The sequence below is a fragment of the Narcine bancroftii genome, chromosome 4 (assembly GCF_036971445.1).
Source record: "Narcine bancroftii isolate sNarBan1 chromosome 4, sNarBan1.hap1, whole genome shotgun sequence".
Lineage (NCBI taxonomy): Eukaryota > Metazoa > Chordata > Chondrichthyes > Torpediniformes > Narcinidae > Narcine > Narcine bancroftii.
The window spans coordinates 305829993-305844200 of NC_091472.1; the positions used below are offsets into that span (position 1 = coordinate 305829993).

General features: G+C 42.6%; 1 protein-coding gene across 4 annotated transcripts in view; it reads right to left on the reverse strand.

Moving 5' to 3' along the window:
• Positions 1-14208, reverse strand: part of nfe2l2a (nfe2 like bZIP transcription factor 2a) — a 57122-nt gene that overhangs the window by 1665 nt on the left and 41249 nt on the right. For 3 of the 4 annotated variants that reach the window (XM_069935809.1, XM_069935811.1, XM_069935810.1), the window contains exons 2-5: positions 12042-12311; positions 11283-11378; positions 10733-10915; positions 4435-7018 (exon numbers count right to left, since the gene is read on the reverse strand). In XM_069935809.1, coding sequence (XP_069791910.1) covers positions 5780-7018; positions 10733-10915; positions 11283-11378; positions 12042-12311 — 1788 coding nt within the window. In that variant the 3' untranslated portion in view covers positions 4435-5779. Of the gene's footprint in view, positions 1-4434; positions 7019-10732; positions 10916-11282; positions 11379-12041; positions 12312-14208 lie in introns of those variants that run through there. The other variant, XR_011356826.1, reaches the window with a different exon arrangement.

The window sequence follows — 14208 nt, forward strand, 5'->3', positions numbered from 1 at the left end:
CCCATTGGTAAGGTAGATAAGAGAGGATTGCTAATATTATGCTTTAACACTTGGATGATTAGATAGTTGGCATAGCTATTAAGTATGCAAAGATGTCAAGTTTACTGTCAGATCCAGATGAATTGAAAAAGTGGGCAATGAATGGTAAGACTGGGGAAAGTGAGAACAGGTGCATGGATTGGTGAAAGTGGCATTTGGGACTTCCCTGACCTCCCCCACCTCAGACCTCTCCAACCATCCCCAACACCCTCCATAACACCAATTCCCCACCCAACCCCTAGTTTTTTTTTAACTATTCCCTCTGAAATGGAACAATCGGTCCTCGGTAAAGGTCTCACCTTCATCCCCCTCTGCCCACACCTCAATGAGTTCTGCGCGTGCTGCAATACTGAATTCTTCCTCTGACTCCGAGCTTACTTCCATGACTCCACCCCCAGACCCTTTCTCCTGCTTCAAGCCGCCTTCCTCATCCTGGCCAGCTGCCTTCTCTGGACCTTTTTATCTCCAACTGCTACCGAGACATCAACCGTCTCAACTTTACCACTCCCCCCCCCTCCCCATGTATTCTCTCCACAACAATCCCAACCTCATCAAACCTGCAGTCAAAGGTGGTACAATTGTTGTCTGGCGTACTGACCTCTTATCTTGCTGAAGCCCATTGACAGCTCTCAGACACCACCTATTGACCCCTCTCACAGGACCCACCACCACACAAAGCTACTGTCTCCAAAACCATCTCCAACCTCATCACCTCTGGTCACCTCGCTTCCATGACTACCAACCTCATTCTCTCCTACCTTCGCACTGCTGATTTCTACCTCCTACCAAGATACACAAACCTAACCAAATGGGTAGATGTATTGTTTCTGCATGCTCCTGCCCTGATGAATTAGTTTCAGACTACCTTGACTCCATCCTTTCTTCCCTGGTCCAATCCCTTCCCACCTGCATCTCCTTAATGACTTCATGATGGATGTCCAATCCCTTTATAACTCTTACCTCACACACAGGTCTGAAAGCCCTTTGCTTCTTCCTGACCAGTCACCCTCTAACACCACCCTCCTTTGCCTGGCAAAACCTTTCCCCACTTTAAATAACTTCTACTTCAACATCCCACTTCCTCCAAATCAAAAGAGCAACTATGAATACCCAAATGGGTTGGAGCTACTTCTGTCTAGGCTTTCCAATCCATGCTGCAAGCCTACACAGGCAAGACACCCCCTCCCCCACTACTACTTCTGGTATATAGACTACATTAGGCTGCCTCGTTTACCCGTGATGAACTGGTCAGCTTCATCCACAATGTGCAACTTCCACCCTGATCTCTAACTCACCTGCTCCATCTCCAATAACATCCCCTTCCTGGACCTGTCTCCATCTCAGGAGACAAACTTTCTACCACATATACTACAATCCTCCAACTTTCACAACTACCTGGACTACATTTCCTCACACTCTGCCCCCACAAGGATTCCACCTCCTCAGTGTCTCTGCTACATTTGCTCCCAAGATATTTTCCAGTCCAGGGCTTCTGAAATAACTGCCTTCCACAAAGGTGGCTTCCCCTCCACCACCATCAACTCAGTCCTCGCCCTCATCTCCATTTCCTGACCATCTACCCTGGCCCCCTCTGCTTCCAGACACAACAAACACAGGATTCCCCTTGTTCTCACCTCCCAACCAGCCTCCATATCCAACACATACACCAGAATTTATGGCATTTACTACAGGATCCCACCACCATACACATTTTTCCCTCCCTTTTTGGCTTTCCACAGGGACCACACCCCTCAATGTTTCTCTCGCGCACTCATCCTTCCCCACCGTCACACCCTTAGCACCTTCCCCTGTGCCCACAGGAGGTACAAAACATGCACCCACACATCCTCCTGGCACAGTCTGGGGTCCCAAACAGGCCTTCTGTATGAAGCAACACTTCACTTGAAGATCCAGAGGACTTATCCAATACACCCTTTTTGTGGCACTCTCTACATTGGAGAGACCGGTCACAGACTGGGAGATCACTCAGCACCCCTTCTTGGTTCGCAACCACAGCGTCCTCCCAGTGGGCAACCACTTTAATTCCAGGTCACATTCCCACACACACATGTCTGTCCCATCCTGACCACCTGCATATTGGTGGAACACCTTATTTTTCAGCTGGGCAATATCCAGCCAAGTGGCATTAACATTGGCCTTATTGCTTTCCTTTAAACCTGCTCACCTTTTCTTTTCCTGTCTTTCCAGTTCTTCCACCCACCCAGCCATCTCTCCTTCCCCTCAGTGCTGCTGCCAACTCCCTTTTCCATCTATCACCTCTGGCCTTCTGACCACCCTTTCTTCCCCCACCCCTTTGTTCAGATGCTTGCTGGCATTCTCTCTTTGATGAAGGGCTCAAACCTGAAATGCCAGTTATGTATCTTTGTCTTTGCTACATAAAGGACACTGTTTGACCTGCTGAGTCTCTCCAGCTTCGTTTTTACTTCAACCGTGGTGCCTACAGAATTCTGAGATTTACTTCTACCCAAGGATGGTGTCTGACCTGTTACTCCTCCAGCAATTCTTTGCTTGAGATCCCAACAACTGCAGCTTTTTTTCTCCTGCAATTTCTATCCTAGTTTGCCATTGTCCTATGATACACTTGTTGGTCCCTCTCACTAACCTCTAGGACCATTAGGACACATTGAGGAAGTCATCCTGGTTCTCTGAAGTAATGGACCACAAAGCAGAGTTTTTTTTCTCTCTCTTGAGTGACATTTTCCAGCACTAGGAAGCCCACAGGCCTTTCCTCCAACCAATGAAGAGTTTCACCCTTTCAATGAATTGTACATGAGCCTTAAGAGGCTGATTGGTTTAAGTTCCTATTTATTTTTAATACAAGTTTGGTAGACATTGGTAGCAAGGAATATTTGGGATTGAAAGGAGTGAGAGTTTCATGTTAGGAGGTGTTTATATACACACACACCATCCCCACCAAGGAAAGGGCAAATGCATAATTGTTTAGTGAGTGCCATGAGGTAAGAGCAGATATAAAATAAAATTATTCATCAAAAGTAGTTAAACAAAGCTAAAAAGGCCTTTGATCATTGGGGACCATGGTAACTGGGTAATTCAAGGATAGAATAACTACCACTGTTAAGTTTCCTACTTGACATACAATAAAGTAATCCAGGGATGGGTTGACTATAAAGTATTCAATCCAAAGAGACATAAAGTTGTCGCAAGACAGCACACTCGAGGAGGGGGTGTAGTTGCCACTTCAACAAAGTAGTTTTGGAATGCAAAGGTTTCTACAACTATGGACAAAGCTCAATGATTTCAAGTCTGTGTTCCTGCCCCCCACCCCCCTTCAGTCAGAAATGGAAGAATTCTTTTTCTTTCTTCTTTGGCTTGGCTTCGCAGATGAAGATTTATGGAGGGGTAAATGTCCACGTCAGCTGCAGGCTCGATTGTGGCTGACAAGTCCGATGCGGGACAGGCAGACACGGTTGCAGGGGAAAATTGGTTGGTTGGAGTTGGGTGTTGGGTTTTTCCTCCTTTGTCTTTTGTCAGTGAGGTGGGCTCTGCGGTCTTCTTCAAAGGAGGTTGCTGCCCGCCGAACTGTGAGGCGCCAAGATGCATGGTTTGAGGCGATATCAGCCCACTGGCGGTGGTCAATGTGGGAGGCACCAAGAGATTTCTTTAGGCAGTCCTTGTACCTCTTCTTTGGTGCACCTCTGTCACGGTGGCCAGTGGAGTGCTCGCCGTATAACACGATCTTGGGAAGGCGATGGTCCTCCATTCTGGAGACGTGACCCACCCAGCGCAGCTGGATCTTCAGCAGCGTGGACTCGATGCTGTCTGCCTCTGCCATCTCGAGTACTTCGACGTTAGGGATGAAGTCGCTCCAATGAATGTTGAGGATGGAGCGGAGACAACGCTGGTGGAAGCGTTCTAGGAGCCGTAGGTGATGCCGGTAGAGGACCCATGATTCGGAGCCGAACAGGAGTGTGGGTATGACAACGGCTCTGTATACGCTTGTCTTTGTGAGGTTTTTCAGTTGGTTGTTTTTCCAGACTCTTGTGTAGTCTTCCAAAGGCGCTATTTGCCTTGGCGAGTCTGTTGTCTATCTCGTTGTCGATCCTTGCATCTGATGAAATGGTGCAGCCGAGATAGGTAAACTGGTTGACTGTTTTGAGTTTTGTGTGCCCGATGGAGATGTGGGGGGGTTGGTAGTCATGGCGGGGAGCTGGCTCCGTTTTGGCAGGGCAAGTGAAACAAATCAATCTTCATGGTAGAAGACACAGATGACTTCCCAGAAATGCTAGCAAACAGGTATTCACTATTTACTAAAAGGAGAGAAAACTAGGAACCACAAACTGGTTAGCTTGACATTAGTAATGTTGTATGAGGAGGGAATAAGTTTGTATTTAAGCAGAATGAGAAGGAGGCCTGTTGAAAATTCACAAATTTATTTCAGTCCAAATTTGTAACTGTGGTAGTACACCACTGGCCTACTGCAGGGGGCCAGCACCTGTACCTGCAGGAGTGTACCGCCAGCCTACTGCAGGGGGCAGCACCTGTACCTGCAGGAGTGTAAGGGGATCAAGCCCCACCCGGTCGTGTGTCAATCACCCTCCAGGCTAGAAGCCTGTGCCGACCTCCCAAAGCTCACACAAGTTACTGCAGCTACAGCCAGCCCAGCTCTGTGGAAGTATTTGTGGATTAAAGCCTGTTGTACAGTCTTTACCTTGTGTGTGTCTGATTCTGGCTAACATCATACCACAGTAACCTGGTTGCTGTGCCTAGAAATATGGATCAGAGTTCCAGGTTTGAATGCCACAGGTTCACCACCTTCCATTGGAGAAGATTGGACATAGTCATTGAAAGAAAGTAGATATATTTTGAGGGGAAAAAAAGTCATGACGGGGTATGAGGAGAGTGCAGAGCTAGAACCAAGACAGATCAACCATGATCATATTGAGTGACAGATTGGGATGAATGTACTCCCCACTCCCATTTTGTGTTTCTATGACAAGGAAGACACCAATTACTCAATTTTATAGATGCACAAGTAAATAAAAGTGGACATACTCAACAAGTGAGATGGCACCGGTGGAGATGGTAACAGAATTGGTGATTGAGGCGCAAGATGTTTCATTGGAACTTAATTGAGTGAATTTTTCTCCTCACACACATTGCCATGGTGAGTTTTCAATTTTGAAATTTCAGATTCCCAGCATCTGGAATATTTTTTCAAAAAGCTATTAAATGGCACTTTCATGAAACAAAACAATATTCTTTACAATGGATAGATACATTTTATTTAATAATTTCTCTCTATAAAGCAAAGAAAATTACGTCATACATTTTCAGTTCTTCCATTTTATCTAATTTTTGAAATGTAATAAAAAAAGTATAAAACAGGCACTTGCAACGAAAGAAATATTAGCTTACTAAAATAATTTTCATAATTCCATGAAAGACCTTCAATTTAATAGCAAATGTGATATATATCTGCATATATAAATAATGTGTGCAGTATTTACAAAACTATACAAGAGCTCTAAGATAAAACAAGCAGTGCACAAAAATAATCAAAATTAAAGGATTGGGCAAGAGGCCAGTTGCAGTCAATTGCTGTTTCAACTGAGCCACCAGTAGCAAAAAAATTGCTACAAATTTTTGTTTTGCAGAGGAGGCTCATTAACATACAAAATGAAAAGTTTTTAAAACTTGCATTTCACACAAGCTTCAACTCTTTTTAAAAAAATTCCATTAGAACAAAACTTTTGGAATTTCATTCTTTCTTTATCTCCAGTTTCTTGCTCCGGGGAACGAGGAAAACACTGCCGTCACTTGTCTGCTGTAGCGAGTACTCCGATGGAGAATAGGGATTTCCATCTTCATCTCGTAACATACTAAATACCTCATGGTACAGATTGTTCAGCTGCTGTTTGAGGTGAAGAAGGTTTTTGGCATGCTCCCCCTTTTCTTGGAGAAGTTCCTCTTTCTCATCTTTCAGCTGATCCAGATCATGTTCGAGACCTACTATATTTTCCAGTTTGCGTTTGCGGCAATTCTGAGCTGCAACCTTGTTTTTACCCCGACGACGGATGTCGCGAATGAGAGCAAGTTGAGCCTCACTTAGCTGATACTTGGAAACCATTTCATTGAAATCGTCAACTGGAAGATTAATGATTTTCCTGACAGAGAAAGGAACGTTGAGTGCTTTAGCTCGTTGCTCGTCTCTGGTGAGCCGAGCTTCCATCCGTTTGGAATTTTTGTCTTTGATGAATGGGGATTTACTGTGGCCAGGCCTCACTGGCAGATCATCTTTTGGTTCTTCTGTGTAAAGGTTCAGGCTAGCATTTGACTGTGTAAGATCAAGTGAGGGTGTCTGAAAGTGGCTGTCATTTTGGATATGCATTGGGTACAATTCTGCAAATTCAGGTTGAACAAAGCCAGGGCTGCTTTCCATCTCATCCATGTCAGAGTCGCTATAACCTTGAGATGGATCTCCACATACGGACGACTGCACAGAGTTACCCGGAGAGGTCGCACTAGGGCTCGAACCCATAGACAGGCCAGAGTCAGAATCTAGAACCTCGGGCATATTTGATGGGTTCTTACAATCAAATTCTTTATCCACTTTCAAGTGAGAAATGTTGATTTGTTCAAGAAGGGGATCATCCAAGATGCTAGTGAGTGACTCATTCATATTGGTACCCTGGGAAATGTTGCTGTTCCTCTCGGTATTCAGAAGCGTGGGGAAAAGCAGATCAGTGAAAGGATTGTGGGTGTATGAATGGTTGATGCCATCAGAAGCATTTGTTTTGAGCTGCTGGAGTGTGGAGCTTTCAGGAGACATTACTTCCTCAAAGAGGGAGAGGAAACTGGGACTGCTGCCAGTCCCATGGTCAGTTAGCAGATTTGCATTGAAATTGTAGCCATCAATTGGCATTTCCGAAGATTTGCTCTTGGAAAGATATTCTGTAGATCCAGTAGTAGTGATGTTATCATTCTGCATGTACAGACACTGTATTGGAAAACAAATCAGAGAGCATCAATAAACAACTTTATCTCCAAATTGAGAATAATTCCTGAAGTTAGAGGCTTGTTAAATTTATTATGGAGTATATCTGAGGGGCAGAGTGAAACATGAATGTCTGCAGACACTGTGATCATAGTAAAAACACACCAAAATGCCAGAAGAATTCAGCCGGTTTTTCAGTGTCCGTCGGTGACAAAAGATATTTGGCCAACGTTTTGGGTCTGAGCCCTTCCTCAAGGAATAAGCAGAATGAGCAAAAACCAGGACATCTCAGAATAGAGAGAGGCGGGGGAGCCCGGCTGGGGGAGGAGTCCAGACCAACAAAAGGTGCTAATTGGATAGGATACGGGGAGAGGTGATAATCGATTATACTTCTGCAAATGGAGGCAGGGAAAATGGAGAGACAGGCAGAGCTGAGGGAAAGGACACACTATTGCGGTGGACAGAGCCGAGGTGCTCAACAAAGTGATCTCCTGGTCTGCGCCCAGTCTCCCCAAATCGAATTCTGGAGAAATTTCTTGGCCTAAGGGGTGATTGTAAGTATATCATTATCAAGTTGATACAAAACATAGATGCATTTTGGAAAAAGGAGATCAAAGAAAAACCCAGGCCCTCCTGCTTAATATTGTTAATAGAACTACTTGAAAAGGCACGATTAACATACTTAGGAACATAGGAAGTAGGAACAGGAGTAGGCCAAAAATGGCCCATCGAGCCTGCTCCGCCATTCAATACGATCATGGCTGATCTAATTTATGACCCAACTCCACCTACCTGCCTTCTCCCCATATCCCCTAATTCCTCTATCATGAAAAAATTTATCTAACCGAATTTTAAATATGTTTAATGAGGCAGCCTCAACCACTTCCCTGGTTAGAGAAGTCCAAACATTCACTACTCTCTAGGAAAAACTATTTTTCCTCATCTCTGTCCTAAATCTACTCCCCCAAATCTTGAGACTGTGTCCTCTCATTTTAGTTTCCCCGGCCAGCTCAAAAAACCTTCCTACATCTATCCTATCCATACCCTTCATAATCCTATATGTTTCTATAAGATCTCCTCTCATTCTTCTGAACTCGAGCGAATACAATCCTAGACGATTTAATCTTTCATCATAAGTCAACCCCTTCATCCCAGGGATCAACCTAGTAAACCTCCTCTGGACCGTCTCCAAAGCCAGTAAATCCTTCCTCAAATATGGAGACCAGAACTGGACACAGTACTCCAGGTGCGGTCTCACCAGTACCTTGTACAGTTGCCACATTACCTCCCTACTCCTGAATTCAGTTCCTCTAGCGATGAAGGCCAACATTCCGTTTGCCTTCTTAATAACCTGCTGCACCTTGTTAGGTCTGCTTTGTTCATGAATGAGTGAGACAAACACCAGGCTGAGTCGAAATCAGGGTTCTTTGTTCTTTATTACCGGATTGTAACACTTGCGACCAACCATGTTAGTCGGAGAATGCATTCTGCCGTTATCAGCAAAATGGTGATTTTTTATACCCTTGGATACATGCTTAGAACATCATCATATCATTACTTGTCCAATGACTAAAACTGTTGCTATCCTTTCCCTGCTAGCTTCCTGCCTCTCAATCCATCAATGTCTCTCTTATCTTGTAAGTACAAGGATGCATTTACATCTTGTTACAGCCCTGTACAGGGCAGGGTAATTCCTTACACATTCCCATCTCATGATGTTTTACCTTACAACCTGCAACCTAACGTTTTGCGATTCATGCACGAGCCCTCCCAAGACCCTCTGCACAACAGCATGCTGTAGTTTTTCACCCTTTGAATAATATTCAGCTCTTTTATTTTTCTTGCCAAAGTGGATAACCTCACACTTACTAACATTGTACTCCATCTGCCAGACCTTTGCCCACTCATCCAGATTAACTAGATCCCTCTGCAGACTCTCCACATCCTCATTACAATTTGCTCTTCCACTCAATTTGGTGTCATCTGCAAACTTGGCCGCACCACATTTTGTCCCCTCCTCCAAGTCATCAATGTAAATGATGAAGAGTTGTGGGCCTAACACCGACCCCTGTGGCACCCCACTTACCACTCTCTGCCAACCTGAAAAAGTCCCATTTATCCCGACTCTCTGCCTCCTGTCAGACAACCAATTTTCAATCCAGGCCAATAGACTTCCCCGGACTCCACTTTCCTGTGACTTACTGAGAAGTCTCTTGTGCGGCACCTTATCAAACACTTTCTGGAAATCCAAATATACAACATCAACCTGTTCCTCTCTATCCACCGCACCCATTATATCCTCAAAGAATCCTAACAAGTTTGTCAAACGAGATCTTCCCTTTCTAAAACCATGCTGCGTCTGCCCGAATGAACCCTTACGTTCCAAAAGTTTAACTATTTCATCTTTAATGACGGCTTCAAGCATTTTTCCAACTACAGACGTCAAGCTAATTGGCTGATAATTTCTACATCCCTTCTTAAAAAGTGGCGTGACATTTGCTGTCACTTGAGAGTTTGACTGCTTTTGGTGGAAATGTGTTTTACACATTTGTTCCTGGACACAAACGCTCTCCAAAAAAATCCTCTCCCATTTGTTTAGGGCAGATACCAAAATAACTATTTAGTGTAAAAAATTTAAAAAAAAAACATTTGGAAGGCTCCAAGGATACTAATTTGGGGTAGTTGGTATTTTGACTGGTTAAGGCTTTCTATGTACCCTTTTAAACAGTCATACTGTCAACTAGTGCACAGGGAAGATGGTCAAACACCAATATGACTGTATTGAACTGGAAAAGCTTCTCAGATCAATAAAACAATGATACCTGCACCACGATCAAATCTCAAACTGAAAAGTTATAAATCTAAAGATTAACCTGGAAAATTTCTAATGCTTACATGATCCCTTTTCCTTAATTAGGTTTCCTCTGACATCATTAATTTGGAATGGTCCAGTCTGAATTTGATGAAACAAAAGTTTTTTTTCTTCACGTCTCCAGAATGGAGGACCATCGCCTTCCCAAGATCGTGTTATATGGCGAGCTCTCCACTGGCCCACGTGTCAGAGGTGCACCAAAGAAGAGGTACAAGGACTGCCTAAAGAAATCTCTTGGTGCCTGCCACATTGACCACCGCCAGTGGGCTGATCTCGCCTCAAACCGTGCATCTTGGCGCCTCACAGTTCGGCGGGCAGCAACCTCCTTTGAAGAAGACTGCAGAGCCCACCTCACTGACAAAAGACAAAGGAGGAAAAACCCAACACCCAACCCCAACCCACCAATTTTCCCCTGCAACCGCTGCAACCATGTCTGCCTGTCCCGCATCGGACTTGTCAGTCACAAACAAGCCTGCAGCTGACGTGGACATTTACCCCCTCCATAAATCTTCGTCCGCGAAGCCAAGCCAAAGAAAGAAATACTCAAATATTACATGTTATAACATCAAATCCTCCAAACCAAAATGTAGATAAACCATGAAAGCTTTTATTGTTTAAAACATCCCTGTATTTTCATTTAAACACGTGCACAAAGACACAAATTAAAGTCACATAATATGCTACTGAAAGTACAGGTATATGAAGCTGGATTTGGACGGTCAGATTGATAACATCAGAGACAATAGTGGGGTTTGTTCGGCGAACAAACAGGTCTGAATTCTTCGAGTGTTTGTAATATCCATGCTCCTTCGGTTTAGAGTGTTGAATTCAGCTATTGTATTTACCTGAAGCTCTGGGATTGAAAGCAGCTCTTGCCAGGTTTGCTCCAAATCCTCCAGAGAGTTTGCTTCAGGTGTGGTGGACGGATGGTTTGAAGTAGCAGCCTGCTGTGCCTGATAAGGAGCCATCGACTGTGAGCTGGTTTGAGCCGGAACTGGAACAGAAGGCTCAAGTGCAACTGTATGAGACTAGAAACAATATTTTTCTTAACTAAAGAAACCTCTTTGCTGCCCAACCCTTATCGTGAACTTTATCGTTCCTCAGCTGGATTCCAAACATCTTAGAGGAATTATTTAAGTTCCCCAAATCTCAAGAGCTACATTTTCTCATTAAGGCTTTCAAATTTATCTATTATGATAAGAAATAGTTAAACAAAATAGCTTTTACTGTAAAGATTTTGAAAAAGAATTGAATTACTTAAAACTTAAGAATTATTATTTTAATTATGATAACTTTTTTTAAAAATCTCACACTTGGCTATTAAAAGAAAATGAACAGTAGGAATTGAACATACACTTTTGAGAATTTTGTGTTTGGATGTTAGAAAGGACTCACCTCTATGTCCTCTACAAATGGAAATGATTCTGCAAGGAGTTGCATGCATTCATCAAATGACAAAGCTCCATCTTCTCTTTCCACTGTCTTTGCAATCTGAATTAATGTTAATCAGCAACATTTTTTTTTAAAAGGGAGAAAATAAAAAAAGATACACTTATGAAATAATAAATACATGCTGCATCATATATTAACATACATTAATGTAAACATTTGATACAGTTCCTACTTAACATAAATCTGTTGGGAGAGGATAAAGCAGCTCCACAGACTTAGCAAACAAAAAAGACTATAGATGCTGTGATTGTAGTTGAATACACAAATGTGCTGGAGTAACTCAACAGGTCACACAGCATTCTTTAAAGAAAAGATACAGGCCAACATTTTGGGCCTGAGCCTTTCATCAAGGTAGGAGCAAAAAGCAGGCAAGCCCCTGAATAAAAAGGCGGGAGGAGGGGCAAGGCCCACAGGCAAGAGGAGGATGGAGCAGGAGGGGGCAGAAGAGACCAAAAAAAAAATTCCCTCCCCTGACAGCTATCCCCTCCCCTGATCTTTCCTCAGCCAGTTTTCTCTTCTGCCCTCCCACTCATATGACCTCTTTCCTGATGCCTTTTTCCACAGGCATTCCCTATACCTTGAAGAGGGACTCAGGCCTGAAATGTTGGTTATTTATCTTTGCTGTAAAAGAAAATGCATGACCTGCTGAATTTCCATGGGCTTGAGTTGTGCTTCTTTCAGGGCTGTTAAAACCTAGTTTACCTGTGCAGATTCTGAGATTCTGCCTGGGATTTCGCCTTCAAAGTGCTTTGCAGGCCGAATAGCAACAAATTCACCCGTCTCTTCATCTAACTGCAGTTGTGCCAGCAGAGCCTTCTCTCGTTCCTTCTGCAACTGTTCCTGCTTTTCCTTCTCAAGTTTCTTCTGTTTCTCTAGTTCATACTCCTTTTGTCTGTAAGTATAATCAAAATCTTCACGGACTACACCAAGGTCTATGTCCTGTCTCCATAGGATGTCGATTAAATCTAGGTTCTGTTTTTTAAAATAAAAAGAAAAATGCTGGTCAAATTAACAACACTCCAGTGAACTACACCAATGGATATACCACATCATGAAGAGATGGAAAGAGTTAACCATTCTGTCTAATCTAATCTAAAAAACAAGTGGAAATAGTTAACCAGTTTCAAGTACCATGTCTCTAATTCTCACAGCTCTACCAAGAATGAGTTTACAGTTGTAATTATGCACCAGCTAGGATTAAAATGTTAGATTCTCAGCAAGAAGTAAATGCCAAGTGCTGAAATAATGTAACCGAGTTTTTAAAAAAATGCAGATCCACTTTAACAGAACTGAATGCTGCTCAACTATACAGAGTGCTGAAGGACATCAGTTCCTTCAGGTTAAAGTATACCTATAATCCATCTGATAAATTCTACTAGAAAGTAAGAATTCTCAATTTATGTTGCATGCAGCAATTAGATTCCAATGTCTGGGAATTGAGTTTGGCTTCACAACTTTTTGTTTTGCTTCTCCATACAATCTGCACACTTCTTCTGTTCATCACATTTCATTTTTTCTTTTTTTAAAAATCCCATATTCATTTCAAACATTTTTCGTAGCCTGAATTCCAGCTCCAGGATTCCACAACCAAGAGAAATTGCAAAGATTTGGTTGGAATGATCCAGACTACCATTAATTAGCTGTGAACAGCAAAGGGTGAAATGTGACAAGTAAGTAAGTGGTTCTCTACTTCATTTTGGATAAAACATGTTTTAATCATTCAATCTATGCAGATACTTAGTGAACATGAAGCATTGCCATTCCACTACTCCCAATGCATAAATGATCACATTTGGACTTTGATTTAACCATATCTATAAAGTATAGACTTTGTACAAAATTAGTTTTGAAGGGGAAGATGCTGATTTCTGAATTTCAAGAACCTCCACATGAACTATCCCCAATTATTTCTTACATTTTTGAACTGAATAGTGTATTCCACTTTGAGGGGGAGCAGGGAGGAGTTACTTTACATGGAATACAAAAGCTGCCTTTGTATCAACGCAGGTAGCCAACAAGAGAACCAGAAGTAGCTACAAGTTTAATATTTGATGAGCTTGTTAGTGATCTCCCTTCAACATCATTACGACATCTTATTATTAAAAAATTACGTGGAATTAGAAACATTATTTCGGTTCAGCACTTCAAACATTTTTAAGCAGATTTAATGGAAAAACAAAGTACAATTTACAGATACCTGTGCTCCATTCCTCAGAAAGTAAACCAATGTTCTAACATAAACCTTGCCATTCACATTTAAAAGGAAACAGGAGACAATTCATGCATTATGAAAACCTGAAATGAAGGCATCTTCATTTCCTTGATTGCTCAACACATTGCATCATCTTACTGGAAATTAAGCCCTGATCTGACTGTATGGGTTGTGCACAAGGGAAGTGCTCGTTCAATCCTGTAACCACAAGAATGATCATTTGCATACCGACCTGCGTAGAGGGAGGAATTGGAGGAAAACAAGTACTGCACATCCATTTCAACGCGAACTGAAGCACAAAAATATTATTCAAGGACTTATTCCTGTGGAGTTCCCTCGAGATGGAGGTCAGGTGACTTTACCCTATGTCTTGCCACTTATTTATAAGCCAACCACAGAATATCTGCTACCAACTCCAAGATGAATTGGCCTTTAATTCTTGCATTTTCCCAGAGATCACCATAGGAGAAAACAATAGTGTTTTTGTCTCTAATGCAGAGAAGCCATGACAGAGTTTGTGGGTTATTAAGTTCCCATTACTATAACGTTTTTTTTACAACTTCAATGCTGATTTAGAAAATGCTTAGCTTTTTGTCACAATTTTTCCACTTTTCATTCTGTGATCAATGACCAAGGCAGTGCCAATGCATAAAATAG